Genomic DNA, 17,076 nt, shown 5'->3' with positions numbered 1-17,076 from the left:
CACATTTACATCTTTATTCTCACCTCTGGCCTCCTGCCACCGCCAGCATCACCCCCAGCAATAATTTACAAGTGTCAGGGTGGCCCTGGGGCAGCCAGGCTGGTGACAAGAACAGCAGGGCCACGCTGCAACCGGCAGACCCGGGTTGATGGTGAGAGTCCGCAGCAGTGCCCCCCCATGTGATATGTACATTATACAGAGCTACCCAGAGCAAGACAACGCGTTAAAAAAGATCTACTCTTATGTACAGTATTTATAAAAAGCATCCCAGCCTCCACCACCTCATAAAAAAATACGTCTCTTATGTACTTTGCCGCAGGACAGACCTCCCCCCCCCACAACCCTGTGCTGCCCACCCTGCAGGGCTGCCCTCCATATTGGGAGGGGAGGTGGGGGGTGGGAGAGCCACTCTCCAGATTTTGGCATGGTTTGGATAGATGGATCCCGGAGGCATGGATGGGTAGATGGATGGGTGAGGGCTGTAGGGGTCTGAGTGCTGGCCCAGGGTGCAAGGCGAGCAGAAACAGCTTGGGTTGCTGGGGTACCCATCACCCTGGCATCTGGGCATGCAGACAAGGGGTGCATCCAGAGCCCTGAGCTTGCCCCCAGTGAGTGTTGCCCCCAGCCCATCCCCAAATCCCCTTCATGCCCCTTGGGTGCACCAGGCCCCCAGCAGCAGAGCGACAGCATGGGCGGGATGCCAGTGGATGCAAAGCCCATGGCGTGCATGCCACCTCCCTGGAGCAATGCAGCTGGTCCCCCTGTACATGGCCTAGGGGTCAGCAGGGTCCCATCCACAGGCACCCAGAGCCAACAGTTCCCCTGGCAGGCTTAGGAGCAGCAGGCTGAGTACCACCAGCCACAGCATGAGGGCCACACTTGTCCACAGGGACGAGGGTGCCCCCATGATGCCAGGGCAGTGGCATCCTCTTTGGGGATGGAGGGATGTCAGGGGAGAGGGCGGGTGGCTTGGGCACAGGTGCTGTCACGGGTCCGACCGCCCCACTGGATTCCAGCCCCCACAGACACTGTTCATCAGGCTCTTGATGCTATCTGGGGGAGGCCAGGGAAGTGTCTGGTCCTCGGTCGCCACGGCAGGCAGTGCCCTGCGCCCCTGGCAGTGCCTGCTGCTGGTGGCTCTTGGGGTGCAGAGGAGCTCCACCTGACAGCCAGCTCCGGGTGAGGTAGGGCAGTATTATTCTCCCCATTTTACAGATGGGGAAACTGAGGCGCAGAGCAGGGAAGGTGCCCGCTGGAGTGGCTGGGCGGCACAGGTCCTGCCCCGGGCTAACTGCCCCATCCCAGACACAGGTCGAGGAGTCTCCATGCCTGCCATGGCTCATGCCCTCTCACCACCACCACTGGTGATGGGCAGCAACAGCAGAAGTCCCCAGGGAATCCTGGTGGGGCTGCAGCATGGGGGCTGAGCCCAGGGTCGGCTCTCCCTGGGGCACCAGGTGGGTGGGGGGGAGGTTGGCTTGGGCACCCGGCAGTGGCTAGTGGCTGCCGCCGCTCTTCCCCCCACCCGTGGCCCAGTCGATGATGATGAAGCTCAAGCTCATGATCATGAAGACCACCCCGAGGAGGGCAAAGCAGGCAGCCTGTGGGGACAAGGAAGGGACTCAGGGATGGCCAGGGCGACAGGGTTCCCAGCCAGGCTCAGAACCCCATGCCTGTCCCCATCCTTGTACCCCTGCCCACGCTTACCAATATTTTGGGGGTGGAGCGCAGTGGCTCCTTGTCCTTGGGCATGATGCGGATGTAGAAGATGGCAGGGAAGATGAAGATGAGGCAAGGAGCAGAGGTGGCACCTGGAGAAGACAGGGACAGTGGGCAGGGGCCTCCCACCATGCAGCTCAGCCCTGCCAGCCCCACTGCCAGGACAGGTCCTGTCCACCCCCACCCCCTCCTTGCCCTCCCCAGTCCTGGCAAAGCCTTCCAGGAACCCAGGGACGCAGTGTGCTGGCACTGTCCCCACACCCCTCCGGCAGCCCGGGCCCTGGCACCGAGCTGAGTGCTGAGCGGGGGGAGCCTGGCTGGGGGGATCAAGTGAAACACGCAGGGAAGAGCAGTGCCGGCACTGCGCTGTGGGAATCAGCCTGCCAGGACAGCGATGGGATCGGCCATCCACGCAACCTCCTGGTTCTGGCATGGTGACAGGGGGAAACTGAGGCATGGCTGGGTCAGTCACAGTTGAGCACCAGTCAGGACGGGCTGGCATGCTGCTGCAACACCCCATGATCAAGGAGGGACAGGAGCAGGGCAGTGCCACCCACCAATCAAGCCGAAGATGCCGAGAATGGAGGGGGCAAAGATGACGAGGAGGTTGATGAAGGTCAGCAGGATCACAGCAATGGCGATGTGGCGGATCCAGCTGAAGTCTTTCCCTTGGAACAGCATCTGCTGGATGGCCCGACGCACCTGGGGACAGGGACAGGGTATCACGCTCAATCCTTGGAGCCAGGACCCATACCCTGTCCCTGCAATCCTGCTGGTCCCCATCGCCCCTACTCTAGCCCTGTTCCTATGGCCCTGCAGGTCACCATAACCCCTTTCCCTTCCCAAGCTCTGACTCTGATGCCCCACTGGTTCCTGTCACCCCTTCACAGCCTTGTCTCTGTGGCCCTGCCTCTGCCCCATCACCCCTGCCTCTGCCCCATCACCCCTGCTCCAGGCACCCAGAATGTCCTGTTCCCCAATCCCTGTCTTCAGTTTCCCTCAGTTTCCCTTCTCAAAGCCTGGTGCTGAAGCCACCTGGCATTCCTGTGGGGCCACTCACCGGGAAGAGGACGATGGGGACGGTGAGGGTGACAGCCGTCAGCACAGCCACACGCACACACAGGATGAGCACATCAAAGGGATCCACCTTGTTGTACGTGTGCAGCAGCTCTGACTCCACACGGTCTGTGAACACCATCAAGGAGCATCTGGGTGAGTCCCAGCACCATCACCCCCCTGGCACAGGTGTGCCAGCCCCAGTCCCCTCCCCGAGGGCTCACCGTAAAATGTGAGGTAGCCAAAGAGGGCAGCCAAGAAGTACATGAGGTACATGACCATGATGGAGATGTTGGAGATGCACTGCATCTTCTTCTTGGAGGGGCTGCAGGACATGTTGGGCTCAGCACAGCCCCATGGCACCCGCTGACACCAAGCACCCACCCAGTGAGGAGGGGTGATGCCAAAACACTCTGGGGTGTGTGGGAGATGTGCAGAGAGGGGCTGTGTCCCCCTTCCTGGGCAGGGTGGCACCAACCAGCCACCTACTCTCTCTGGGTCACAGCACCCAAATCCCAGAGGTCACAGCACCACCCCTGGATCATGGCACCCACCTTCCAGGGGTGGCACCCACCTCCCTGCACCCATTCTGAGTCATATCACACACCACCCAGGGGATATAGGCCCACTCAGGGTTATATCACCAATCTCCCAGGGATGATATTGCCTACCACACCTAGGCAGATGCAGGTGCCTACCTGCCCACCTACCCCAGGTTGTATCACCCACCTCCTGAGACTGACATCACCCATCCCAGGCAATCAGCCACCATCCACCCACCCACTCCCCCACCCAGGGTCATATCACCCACCTCCCCACAATGGCCCGGGGCAGGTCCCACACATGGATGGCACTGCCTTTGGGTGGGTGCTGGATGAAGCCCACCCCTCCCAGTGGGTGCCCCCACCCAGGACTCACTCCTTCAGCTCGGTGTAGATGGGCAGGACCTCGGGATGGCAGACGAAGGCAAAGGCCATGATGGGGATGGTGTACGCTGTCTGTGCAAGAGGAGGATGACTGACTGATGGGGGCCCAGTGGCAGGTGCTGCCAGCACCCGGACCACCCATCTTCATTGGGTGCACGGGGTGGGGGCCCACCCAGACCCTCAGGGCTGCATCCCAGGTCCTTACCTGTGAGTTCAGGGTAAAAAAGCTGGGTGTGCAAGTGTCCTGCTCGGGGGCCTGGAGGACTGTGTAGCCATTCTGGTAGTCACTAGTGCTGACAGTGGTGACGTTGAGGATGCCCGTGATGTTCCCCTCCTGCTCCGGAAGTGGGCAGGGGATCTGGAACTTCTTGTAGATGACCTGGGGTCAGGAGGACATGGGGCCAGTCAGTTCTTGGTGCCCCCAACTCCCAGCACACATTTCCCACATGCCCAGCAGGGGAGTGACCTTGCTGGGACCCCTCCTAGGGACACCCTTTGCTAGGGCTGCCCTGTGGAGATGCTGCTCCCCCAGCCTGTCCCTGTGGGGGTGGGCAGCGGGACAGAGCAAGGCAGCAGCACGTGGAGGGGCCACATGTGCAGATGCCCCTCCAGCACCTTCCTCCTCTCCCTTTCCACAACATTTGGTTCCTTCAGCCGAAAATAACCCAGCAGCTTGACAGCCCTGCCACAGCGTCTCTGCAGCCCCGAGCATCCGCTGTCCCTGCTGCCTCTGCTGTCCCCACAGCAAGCAGCCCAGCCTCACACCCCAGCAGGAGGGATGCTTGGCACCCCAAGGCACTGGCACGTGCCAGCAGGTGCTCACCGAGATCAGGAAGAAGACCATACAGCTGAGGGAGAAGCCGCTGGCGTAGCCAAGGTAGCCTAGGGAGGGAGGAGAGTGGCTGGTGGGTGCGGGCAGGACCCTTGCACTGGCTAAGTGTCCCCTCCTTGCCCAGCACATCCAGGCTGGCACCATAGCCCCATGGGAGACCCAGGGTGCCAGATCCCAGTGCCATGGGTAGCATCTCCCTGACTTACCCAGCTGCTTCATGAGTGCCAGGGGCAGGATAATGGTGACAGAAACCAGAATCACCAGGTAGTTCCCATTCATGTACCAGTCCCTGGAAGCAGAGGACCTGCTCACCACCTCTGTCTGCTGGGCCACAGCGGGCAGAGGCAGCCACTGTGGGTGCTGTCTGCCATTCCTAGGGACCCTTAAGCTGGCAAGTCCCAGGGGCACTGGTGTCCCCTGAGGCTGGCATTGCTGCTCTGCTAACATCCCTGGGGACCCCTGAGACAGCATGGTTGGGGACCCCAGAGGCCACTGTCCCTAGGGCCCCTTGAGCTAGGGTTCTGCCTACCACCCACAAGGGCTAGCGTTGCTAGTGGGGATGTGGGCATGGGGTGGGGGTGGACCTATATCCAGCCAGACCCCCACCCTGCAGCCCCAGGTTCTGCTCAAGGAGGAAAGCCTGATCCCAAGGGGATGTGAGGAGCAGGGATTGGAAGTTCAGCTCGGTTTAATCTCACCCAGGGGCTTATTCAGCACTGACGGTTATCAAAAATAGTAGTGGCTTAATGATAGTAAATCCCTGCCACGGGCTGCACAGCTGGAGCCAGAGCCCCGGCGTCTGCCCAGGGAAGGCACGCAGGCAGCGTGGGCAGGAGGCACTCACGTGGTCTTCTCCTCCAGGTTCAGGAAGGTCTGGATGACCAGAGGCACTTCAGATTTGACAATGTACAGGTAGCTGGACATGGCTGCAGGGCAGAAGGAGGTCTTGCTGCACTGGTGTTCTCTGGTCCCACCCTGTGTCCCCAGCCCTGGCGGGTGTCCCCAGCGCCACGCTCACCTCCGATGTTCTGCAGCGTGATGGCGATGGCCGCGGCCAGCTTCCCCGGTGTGCCGAAGGCTCGGTAGCCCAGCTGCTCATAGGCGCGAATGCCTGTAGGACAGGGAGCAGTGGTGGGTGAGAGTCAGGGTGGGACCCCCAGCATGGTCCTGCTGAGGACTTGGCACTCACCCACAATGCCTGAGGACTTGAGCAGCAGGTGGATGGAGTAGCTGGAGAGCAGGGCCACTGCTGTGAGGAGGAAGCTGCAGGAGGACAGCACAGTTACCAGTGGGTCACAGCACAGGGCTGTGGGGCAAACCCAGATGTACTCTGCCTATGGGCAGCTGGCCTGGCAGGATACCATGCCTTTGCCTTGGCATCAGCTGGGTGTTCATGGGGCAGATTCAATGTCTCCACACACAAAAGGTGCCATCATTCCTGTCCTTCAAGCTACTTTTAAAAATCTGACTTTGTAGTAAGGAGGGCAAACCTTCACCCTCCTCATCCTCCCCCCAAGTGGGGCACAGCACTCAGCAGAGCAGGCAGGCTTTTGCCAGCAGTGGGCATTACTCAGCCAGCAGGACACTGGTCCCTGCATCACCTCAAGCCAGAGACTCTTTTCTTGCCTGCACCCACCAATCCCTTTGGAGGAGCCCCCCACACCTGGACATCCTCCCCCATACCCCCATGGCACTCACAGGAAGAGGATGATGCCGGTGTTGGCCATGGCATAGGCCAGCCCCAGGATGCCGCTGCCCATGATGGCATTACTCAGATTGAAGACGGACATCCCGAAAGACGTCTTCCCTTCAAACTGTTCACAGGACACAACAGGGAGGGGATGCACCAGTCACACTGGGAACTTGCCCCATCCCACTCCCACCACTTTGCCCATGCTGCTACTCACATCAGTGAAGTGTGTCTGCTTCTTCTCGGCACCGTGGGGCAGGAACTCCTCCATCTCTGCCACGCCAGTCTGGTTCTCTTCAAATCTGTCCATGGAGGGAGAGGAGTGAAGCCAAAGCAGAGACAGGGACCATCAGCACTGGCTGGTATCTCAAGGGCAGGGAGCAGTTCAGAGGACCCCCCGAGTCCCTGGCACCACCACTTGCCCGGAGGCCCCTACCTGTCACCTGCCAGTGAGGGGACAGTGGAGGCGGTGAGTGCGGCCGTGTGCTTCCCATTGGGCACCAGCTCCACCATCTCGGCCTGGAGGGGCACGTCCGTTGTATCCATGGCTGGGAGACAGCTGGGCTTGCTATGGGCTCTACTCAGGCTCTGCAAGAGGGAGGAAACAGAGGTCCAGCTCTGGGCAGGAGCACCAGAGGGGCTGGCCTGGAGTCTCACAAGTCCTGCCTCCAGCAGGGACACTGGAGCTGGGCTCAGCACCAGCGCTGGTGGCACAGCAGGGACAGGCGCCCGGGGATGAGAGAGTCACCGAGCCAGGCATCACGGTGGTGTGCTTCTCCCCTTCTGCCCGCTCAGCACACAATGTCCCATGGAACTCAGCCCCAGCTCCAGTATCCCACCAGAGTCCCAACATGGGGTTGCCCTCTCTCCCAGCCAGACATCCCACAGCCCACCCCGTTCCCTTGCTCATAGCACAGCACAGCACTGCGCAGCCCCAGAGTCCCCATCCACACCGCCTGCCCACCTCCACTCCCCTGCCCGCAGCTCTCGGCTCCATGACTCAGTTTCCCCTCCTGGAGACGAGTGCCAGCAGGAGAGTGGGGGTGTTTGGGAGGGCGGCTGAGGACGGGGTAGGGAGCTCAGGGACCCCCCAGCCGCCGTTATGTAAAGCCCATGGTGCTGCCCGGCGCGAAGGGCTCACCCACGTCCCGCCGCTGCCGGGGTGCCAAGGCGGGGGGCTCGGGGCACGTCAGGGCTGGACAAACGGAGCAGGAAAGAGCGCGGGGCCGGGAGACAGCTCCTTGGCAGGGGAAGGCGGCCGGGCTGCCGAGCGCGGGACGCCTTGGCACGCCGCACAAAGCCGCCTCTGTGCGAGCCCCGGCCCTCCCCGCCCCGCTGGGAAACGGCACAGGGTGGCTTTCTGGGGCAGGCTGGCAGCCGGGGCAGGGTCCCGCCACCCCCCACTGCCCCGAGGGGCTGGGGTCTTGTCCGGCTGGCCAGGGGGCTCCACACTGGGGCTATGTCCAGCCAGGAGCCGCTGCCACCCAGCTGGAGGTTAGGCCTGGCTAGGATGCAGTGTGGTCCCCAGTGCCGCGAGGATGCTGCTGCCCCACCACCCTGCTGCCTGGGGTCGCCACGGGGTGAGCAGGGGACATGCCCATCTTTATGCTCCCAGGGGGTTGGTGTCCCCAGAAATCTGAGGAGCCTTCCCACAGCACAGTTGGGTCCAGCAGTCCTGCTGGCACGCAAGGGAAGGATGACACGTCAGGGTGTGGGTGCCAGTACCTCCGGTCTCCTGAGCTGCTGCCCTGCTTGTCCCTGCCCATCCAGGCCACAAAGACCTGGCAGGGTCATCCCAGGCCACACACTGGCTGCTGGCACTTCTGGGGGGGCCGAGCCCCTGTGGTTGGCCCAGGGTGGTGGGCACGTATTTGGGCCACCCTACCTGCAGCACCCAGCCAGGTAGGGAAGCTGAGGCAGGACACAGGCCAGCAGGGACCAAAATGAGAATGTTCAGCCATGCGGGGGACGAGAGGGAAGCGCAGGGCGGGTTCTGAGTGATGATTTATCCCCTCCACTAGGCCTCCGCTTGGGATGGATCCAGGCATGAACAAGGCTGCCAGCACGTCCAAAAGCCACCGTTAACTCTGCGCCTTCCCACCACCACAGGCAGGCATCACTGAACCCACCACTCACCCAGTATGGGATTGAGGGGGGACACCAGATCTGTGATGTTCCAACACCTCTCTAAGCCCCCCAGTGCCACTGGGCTGCCTGCGGGCAGGGCTTCACCGCATCCCGCTGGTGGCAGGCAACATCTGCCCACTCCCCTGCCTGCTCCCCCACGGGCGCCAGGAAGGCTGGGCACTCTCATCTGCAGCCCCTTTCTTCTCCCAGGTTATAATTACACCTCTCTGGGCAGCTCAGGAAATACCAACTTCTTCCCCCAAGCGTCTCTCGGAATAGCAAGCGGCACGGCCGGACTCATTCAGCATGCACCGGGCTTCATGCTGCCACCCAGACGCTTCCTCCTGCCGGGCAGCCCTGGCACAGCCCTGGCACAGGCCCAGCACCACTCACTGCCACTTCCCCAGCTGTCCCTGGCCTTTGCCCCTCAGCCAGGCTCTCCTGGTGGCAGCAGCCAGGGCAAGGGGGGAGATGAAAGAGGAGAGAGCATGAGACAATTCGATCGGGCAGTGTGAGCCCTGCCTTCTGCTGTTTGCCTTGCGATAAGGCAGAACAGCAAATACAGAGTGACGGGTGGCCCTGAAGGGGTGGTTTGGGTCCCCTCCAGGTGGGGTTGGTGGGTTCACCGCCTCACTGTGTGCCCACCTTAGTTGGGAACCCTCTGCTCTGGGCAAAGAGCATCTCCTCAGGGATCTCTTCCCTCAGGGCACCACCACACAGATGGGATGCTGCCATCTTCGCTGCCATGTTGGGTAGCCCGCATGCTGCCTGACATCATCCCGCTCCTGACCAGCAGCTCCAGCACCCACTCGCCCAGCTAATGGTGTGGCCCTGGCCACATGCGTGGGCACAGAACCCCCCCCCCCCCTCCGCTGTGGCACCCAGGGCCACGTTCTTGGGGGTGCTCGGCAAGCTGCATCGATTTCCCAGCAGGCGCCTCTCCGCTGCCTGCCGGGCTCTGGGACACAAGGACAGCCACAGCCCCGCCGCAGTCAGACCTCCCACCTCTCCCAGGCTGCTCCCAGAGCTTGGTGACACTCCACCAAAACTACGGTGTGGCCAGGCAGCCTGAGCTGGGCCCTGGTGCTGTCCCGCAGCCCCGGCAGAAGGAACACGGAGCCGGATGCGTGGGACGGCACGTACCGTCCCGCCGGCCACGTCTGTGCTCCAGGGGAGGCTGCGTTTGGTCTCGCACGCTCGTCTCGGCCAGCACAGAGCCCGCCCGCCCTCGCTGCGATGGGGACACGTGTGTGGGGCGGCAGGGCTCCTAAATCCCTGCCTTGCTCGGCAGACGGGCAGTCCTGGGCTCACCTCGGCCCCCGGCCAGCCTTCCTCGGGGACCAGGGCACCACGGTGAGGGTTTCAGTCCTGGAAGGGACTGCATCACTCTCTCTGCCTCACATCTCGCTTCCACGCACCTCATTTAAAAGGTGGAAAATCCCAGCGGGAGGAAGGCACGGGCAGGAGCGGGGGGCTGGGCAGGAAGGCTCTATCGGGAATGCCAGCAGATATGTCGGATGGGAGGTCCATTGCATCTGCCAACGTGGCCAGCAGGATGTGTATTACCCTGGCTCCTGCGCTGTGCCAGTTCCCTCGGTCAAGCCCCGGCCCGGCACAGTCTCCAGCAGCACACGCGGTGCCGGTGGGAGAGCAGCACACGTGGGAACAGGCAGCCAGTGCCTGCCAGCCCTGCCTGTGCCACGCAGCGCCAGCCTGGGGGGCCGTGTCCCCACAGCACCCATCTGTGAGCACCCACAGCTCCCACCTGTGCGAAGCGAAGGCACAGGGGGGCAGGCGAGTGCTCGCCCAGGCCGGGGACGCCCTCAGGGCAAAGAGTCCCTCCCCATCTCCTCTCCTTGTAGATGAATCCTTGTTAATCCGGCCCAGCTGGAGCCGTGGGACTATTCCGGGTGGTAATCCGGCTTTAGCGCCAAGCCTGCCGCAGCTGCTGGCCTGCGTGCTGGCAGCCAGGTATCCCTCCCGCTGCTGCCGCTGTGTGCCAGGGGCACGGCAGCCCCCCCGGCCCTGCCCGCCGGCCCGGGTGGCTCTTCGGGTTTCAGCAGAGCTGGGCACACAGGTCTCATATTCCCTGAGGCTGTGCTGATGAGCGAGTCCTGCCAGAGAGATGGGCAGCAAGGGCAATTGCCAGGGATGCCAGTGATGTCCCCCCACTGCCATCAGCCCCAGCCCTGGGGTTCGTCCCAGCACTGAGCCCAGGGTGGCCCCAGCCTGGGGTCCCTGGTCAACCACTGGCACTGCTGTGGGCACAGGGTGTGCGGGCACACAGGCACAGTTGGGCAACAGCCCAAACCTGGGTGGTCCCTGAGCAACCCCCACCCAAGGAAATTGACCCCAGCAGGGCACACAGCAGAGAAACCCCTCTCTCCTTGCCTTCCACTGAGAACCACTCTCCACGGCTGCCCTGGGAGTAGTTCTGCCCTTCCCCTGAAGCACACACAGGCAAAGCTTTCCTCCAGCCTGTCTTCCTAAAATTAGCAACCCAAACCTGGTTTTAACCTGTGGTGTTCCACCCCCCACCTCCCAGCTAACAAAGGCAGTGTCAGTGTGCCACCTCCCCCAGAAGAAAGGGGCACTCAAAGGGGAAAACCAGCCATTCAGGGGATGGCTCAGACACCTCACCTTTGGGGCAAAGGTTCTGGGGGGTGCCCACATGGGCATGGGAACCCCAGTAGCTGTGGGAAAGGACAGCTGGAGGCAACCTGCCTCGTGCATGGCTGGAGAACCTCTCTGGGTAGCCCTGCTGTAGACCTTCCCCAAACAGGTCTGTGGGAGATTCTCCTGAGATGGGTCCACCTGAGATCCTCTGGAGATAACAGCCCACCAGCTGGTCATGCCAGCCAGTCCCACTCATGTCCCCAGCACAAGGTGGGTAGAGTAGTCACTGCTCCTGGGCTCACCTCACCACTTTCAGCCCCAAATACCACACCATGGCTCAGCCTCGGGGCAGGCAATTCTCCCAGTGCTCCAGCCAGGGCAGGACTCGCAGTAGCAAGTAGGAACAAGTGTCTCTGAAAGCTGCTGTCCTGGCTAGCAGGGCCCTGGCAGCACCTACACCTGCCTAGGCACTTCTGGCCATCTCTGTTGCACCATGTGGACAGTGGTGTCCATCCAGGGTCTTACCTCTAAGAGCAGAAGTGGCACCCCTGGCCTGGGGGACAGCTGTACCTGAGCCTGGGAATGGGGTCTGGGACACAGCAGGGAGAGGAAAGGCAGTTCAGGGAAGGGAGTGGTAGAGCCAAACATCATTGTGGGGCCATGGAGAGGGTTTTCCAGTGCCAGAGCCATGGTGCAGCTCAGCCATGGCATCACCTGCCAGACACACTGCACCCAGGATGGCTGCAGGTATCAGCCATCACCATCCTGCCACATCCTCCAACATCCAAGCACCAGTACCAAGGCAAGCTGGGAAAAGCAGTGAGGAAGCTGAGGCCAGGCAAGGGGAGTCAAGTCCAGCATTGGGACAGCCCAGGCTGTTGCTGTCACCTGCCAGCTTGAGTCCATGTGGTACAAGGTCAGGTGGCAGGTACAGCTGGCAGCATGGGGATGGGGACAGGGTAGGCTCAGCATGAGGCTGATGGCACTCATCGTGCTTCTTGGGGAGTCTGGGTGAGACACCAGCTTGAGCCCAAAGCATCTCAGGCAGTGCTAGGCTGTATGATGAGTTTTGCTATAAACTTCAAACACTGCCCTCCGGGAACACGGGACGACCCAGGGAAGGTGGTGGCGCAGGTAGTGGCACTGCAGAGACTGATGGACAGACAGTGCCTGGAAAAGGACATGTCGGGTTTACTACCACACCTCTGGAGTTTTGTTTTGCCTTGGAAGCAAGATGCTTTCCAGGAGTTCACACTCCTCAAAACAGAACTGGTCTTAGTGGGATGACACAGAGGGGTCAACAGCAAAACCTCCAAGGTGCCAAGGAGGGACTGGCCTCTGCCACAGCCCCACGTGCCTCCAGCACTCCCAGCACAGCCTCCTGTGGCAATCAGGAGCCACGATTCACCCAAGCCCCATGGCACCACCACTGTGCCTGGCCATGGCACTCTCACCATTGGACCAGCCTGACATTTGCTCCACGGGGACAGCAGGACTGGGCTGGCTGTGCCCTGCTGGCACGGGGGACCCAGCCAGTCCCAGAGCTGCGTCAGCAGCTGGGGAGGCACGCGGCGGCTGAGACCCATGTGGCGAGGAGAGCCAGGGGCACGGGGGTCCGTTCTGTCCCCGACCTGCCTCTGTTTTCTCAAGGGTTGCACTTCCAAAGGAGCCCGTGGGATTCCGCTCCTTCCCCCATCCCCATGCGCCAAGGAAAATAGGCTCTGCCGGTGCTTGTTTGTTTGCCATGGCCGCGGCCCCGGCGTGTGATTACAGCTGCAGCACGGCCGGGTGCTGTGGGGCCCTTTGCGCCCCAGCCAGGGTCCCCACAGTGCCAGCACCCCCATGCCACCCCCGAGTGGAATGGAGTGTCTCGCTGCTCCTTAGCATCCTTGGCCACCTGAGCCAAGGCACACCAGCACTCTGTTCTGGGAGACAGGGCAGCGCTGCGAGGTACAGACGCCTTTCTCTGGGGTTACCCCCTTGAAGCCACAGGGACCAGACAGCTCTAACACCTCATCTTGGGCCTGGTCCAACACCAGTGGAAAATTCCCCATCTCCTCCGCCTCAGCTCAGCACAGCCATGCCCTCCGCAGCCAGTCAGGGTTCTGCTTCCCTGCCATCCCACCTGTTGGGGACTTGCCAGGTCCCCTGTCTCACCCGTGCCACCGTACGGCTTGGGGGCCCCAGGTCCAGCAACCACCTGCTGTGGTTCAGTTTCCCTTGGGGAAGGTTTCTCTCCAACGGGACTTTCAGAGCTGACACGGCAGAGAGGGCCACCCCGCCGGCTGGCACAGGACACGCGTGGCCAACAGCAACGCGTGTCCTTTCTACACTGCTGTCCTGGGTAGCCAGGCTCTATTTATACCCCAGCCCATGGAATAGCCGCATGCAAGTCCCAGCCAGCCCCGGTGCCAGTGACGGTCGGCATCGCTCTCCCTGCCCGTGCCCCCCGCCCCGGCACCCCGGCACCCTGACACCCGATACTGGCCACAGCCGCTTCCAGCCTTCAGAAACATATGTCATTCCCACGGGCGATTAAAAATTAAAGCAGAAAAAAGGGAAAGTAAAGGGAATTTGGGGGTGGTGTCACTGTATTAGCGGAACGATGCACGCCAAAGCCCCCAGACCGCACTCCGGGCAGGGGCAGTGTCGGGGCGCTGGGGTACCCAGCGCTATGGCAGGGCTCTGCCTCCCCCTGCACTCGCGGGATCTGTCCCCCACCCGTGGGAAGGTGCCATCCGCTGGGAAGTGGCAGGAGTACAGCAAAGCAAACAGCCCCGAGGCGCTAGCACCTGCCAGAGCTGCCGGGCCGCGGAGCCTTCCCGCTGCTGCCCGGCGCCCGGAGAAGGAGGAGGAAACGGAGGAGGAGAAACAGGCGCGCTGTGAGTAAAGCGGGGCCGGCGAGAGATGGGTCGGAAAGGACTGGATGGAGTGCGGAGGAGAATTAGGGGAGCTGAGGGGTCCGAGCGACCGGCAGCCTCCAACCACGGAGCTTCACGGCGGAGCGAGCCTGGGAGTGCGAGCAGCAGGGGAGACCGGAGAGACCTACCTGCCCCCTCTCCGCGGTGCCTCTGCTGCGGGCTGGGGCAAGCAGCCCCCGGTGGCCGGTGCCGCGGATTAGAGACTATCCTGCGACCGTAATCCGGTGGAGCCCGAGATTAAACCGGACCCGATCCCGCCCCCAGTGCCAAGGCTCCCAATCTCTCTCCGGCGGGGCACGGGAGGAGCGCCGAGGAGCGGGTGGAGCGACCGCCCTGCATCGACCGACCCCTGCCCCGCCCCGCCCCGCCCCGCCCCGCTCCGACGGGATCCCCGCTCCTGGGGCATCAGTGGCTGCCCACGGGGCATCACCGCCCCTCCGGGCATCAGTGTCCACTGGGCATCACGTCCCGCAAGTGAATCACCCCCCGCATCAGGCATCATCCCCCTCGGGGCATCAGTGTCCAGGCAGCGCTGCCCTGCCTGGAATACGGCAGTCACCAAGCATCCCCAAAGCACCGCACACGGCGCCAGGTGTCTGTGCCCCTCACGGCATGATCACTGTATGGGGCATCCCTATCTTGCCAGGTATTGACACCCCACCGGGCACCCCTGCCTACAGCAGCTGAGGCTCCTGCAGGAGGCCAGGGGCTGCTTCTAAAGAAGCAGGGCTGGGGCAGTCGCTCTAATCTACCTGAAGGGCTAAATCCAGTACATGCTGAGTGTGGGCACAGCGTTTCCCCCCTCTTGGACAGGGACAGGTCACCCAGCAGCACTCCTTCAGGCAGATTCTCTCCCTGGCCTGGGAAGCTCAGGCTGCTCCTACGTTAAGCCTGCCCAGCTGGCTGCCCTGCTCATGGTGCCCGCTGCCCCCACAGTTCTCACCCCAGCATCTCAGCACACTGGGAGGAAACAACCCATGTGGAATCATACCAAAAAGATTCAGAGTAACTGGGCCAGCCCTCTCTTCCAGTCTCCAGCAAATCTCCCCACTTGAGCTGAAAGATGTCTATTTTCATGAAGAAACAAATCCCCAGTTCCCCAAAGCGGAAATTTCTCCCAAGCGCATCCCACATGATTTAGGGAGAGCCATGAGCTCTGAGGAGTCACCAGCTGTGTCCCCAAAGATTCACTGTACCTTTACAAGGTCTGCCACCCCTAAACTATCTCCTGCTCCTCTGTCCTGCCCAGCTTTAACTTCAGAGGAAAATTTTGGGGGTCCATGCTTGGGAGTCCACCCAGCTCCCATGCTGAGTTGCAAACCCTGCCCAGCTGCTGTGCATTGGCAGAATGGCTCCGCACGCTGCTGGAAGGTTTTATTTGTGTTATGCATATCTTTCATAAATCCTTGCGGAGCCTCCGGCAGCCTGGGATGGAAACGGCTTTGCCAGCCAGCAGTGAGTGTCGCCATCGGGAGAAGAGGCACCCTCTCTCTCGCCTGGACATCGAGGGATGTTAAATATTCAGTGGCAGCTCTGCCCTCCCGCTCCCGGCAATCCCGCGGCTCCTGTTACTGCCACTCTCCTTTGGCTGCAGACATACATCCATTAACTAATTTCTAATAACAGCAGCATGCGTAAGTGCTGAACCAGCGCTGGCTGGCACGCCGGGGGAGTGGAGGCAGCCAGGTTTGGCAGTGTGACGGGGGAGCCAGAGGCACCCAGAGGATGGGCATGGCTGGCCTCGAGCCATCAGTTTAACTGTTTCCCTGCTCTGGTGAAGGCGGGTGCAGCCACGTGGCACCTGTGGAGAAACGTCCCGGGATGGGCGGCCACGCGTCTCATGGGGCTGGAAAAGGCAGCCAGGAGCTTCCGCCCTGTAAGCAAACACAGCACAGGTGCTGGGCCTGGGGACAGCAGTGTGGGCCCATGGCACAGGGTGCAGCCACTGCCCTGGGGTAGCGTGCTGAAGGACCTGTGGGAAGTGATTTGGAGGCTGTTTGCTCCCTCCCAGCCTCCAAATGCCCTTCCCCTGCTATTGGCACAACTGCAGCTATGTCTGCTTTGTACTGTCCCCTCTCTTGTCCAGCATGTGACAGCCTCACCTGTATTTTCACTTTCTGGGTGGACAGTGTCAAGCTGAAGCTTTTCAGAAACTCAAAGCAGTGAGGAGAGGAGGAAAAGAGAGTGAAGATGTCCCCAGAATCTCCCAAAGCCTGTCCCAGCACTTGGCACACGGTAGCTGCAGGCTCCTGCAGATGGGCTGGCAACACACAGGGGAGCCATGAGAGGGGTGGGCTAGGACCCTGCTCTCGACCCCTGAGCCCTCTGGTCAACAGTGCTTCCCCAGTGCAGTTCTGGCCAGTCTCACCAATGGCTCTGGTGGTGTCAGGGCTCCAGTAGATTGCAAAATTGCAGTTGTGCGGTTTTCTCCAGCTGGCTGGAAAGTTTGACGCCGGATTCCCGTATGTGAGGAGCCTTCAGGGGAGCACGGCACAGCACGGCTCATCTCTCCAGCAGCCTCACCAATGGCAGAGAGCTGAGCGCTGTGCCAGAGCCCTCGCCCACAACACACCCTCGTGGGGTTTGCCTTCTCACCATTTCCCCCAGCCAAAAGCTGCCCTATTTCTTATCCTTCAGCCGTGCTTCAAGATCAAAGATTAAAGTGAACCCATAAAACCCTCAGCCTCAAATGTCACAGCAGGGACGAGGCCAGCCCAGGAGCCAGGCACAAAGCAGTGGGTGCTGTGTATGGCCAGGACACGCTCTCCTTGTCACGCTCGGCTTCCTCCCCGGCCCCTGAGCCCGCTGCCTGCTGCTGCCTGCCACTGCCCGCTGCTCCCAGAGCCCAGATGGCAGGAAGATAGGGCAGAGATAATGGTGAGATTTGCAGCCCAAGCACTGCTTCCCTCACTGCCACTGTGACCTCTCGAGCAAGAAGTGTCCCAGAGATTGCCCTTTCCAGGAACATTCCAGTGGGTGCCTCTGGTCCCCATCCCTGGGCATCCCATGGACAAAGTGCCAGCACACACAGGGGCTCCCAGACCCCCACTGCCCTCTTGATGTAGAGGGTTATGCATCCTGAACCATGAAGCTGGTGGGGCACAAAAGGAATGCTGGTTGTAAGAGGAGAGGGATGCCTGTGGCCAGCAGCATGGGCTGGGTGGACTCCAGAGTGACACCTGCCCGAGG

At 61.6% G+C, this 17,076-nt stretch overlaps 1 protein-coding gene across 1 annotated transcript; it reads right to left on the bottom strand.

Moving 5' to 3' along the window:
• SLC38A3 (solute carrier family 38 member 3) lies at window positions 1-14,172 on the bottom strand. Its single transcript, XM_009099525.4, has 16 exons — window positions 14,016-14,172; window positions 6,660-6,811; window positions 6,441-6,525; window positions 6,232-6,347; window positions 5,723-5,796; window positions 5,552-5,644; window positions 5,378-5,459; window positions 4,740-4,822; window positions 4,525-4,583; window positions 3,907-4,080; window positions 3,694-3,773; window positions 3,000-3,100; window positions 2,780-2,904; window positions 2,277-2,421; window positions 1,708-1,811; window positions 1-1,601 (listed from the first exon to the last, which is right to left on the bottom strand). The coding sequence occupies exons 2-16, from the start codon at window positions 6,767-6,769 to the stop codon at window positions 1,497-1,499; spliced, it is 1,536 nt and encodes a 511-aa protein (XP_009097773.1). The 5' UTR covers window positions 6,770-6,811; window positions 14,016-14,172; the 3' UTR covers window positions 1-1,496.
• Between the last annotated feature and the right edge of the window lie 2,904 nt (window positions 14,173-17,076).

The sequence above is a fragment of the Serinus canaria genome, chromosome 12 (genome assembly GCF_022539315.1).
Source record: "Serinus canaria isolate serCan28SL12 chromosome 12, serCan2020, whole genome shotgun sequence".
In the NCBI taxonomy this organism is placed as follows: Eukaryota; Metazoa; Chordata; class Aves; order Passeriformes; family Fringillidae; genus Serinus; species Serinus canaria.
This window is presented reverse-complemented; position numbering and strand designations above follow the sequence as displayed.

Coding starts and splice junctions, on each gene's coding strand:
- SLC38A3 (XM_009099525.4), bottom strand. CDS start 6,769: ATGGATACAACGGACGTGCCCCTCCAGGCCGAGATGGTGGAGCTGGTG. Junction 3,774..3,906: donor TTTTTACCCTGAACTCACAG/GTAAGGACCTGG, acceptor CCTCTTGCACAG/ACAGCGTACACCATCCCCAT. Junction 1,812..2,276: donor CGGCATCTTCGGCTTGATTG/GTGGGTGGCACT, acceptor TGTCTTCTCCAG/GTGCCACCTCTGCTCCTTGC.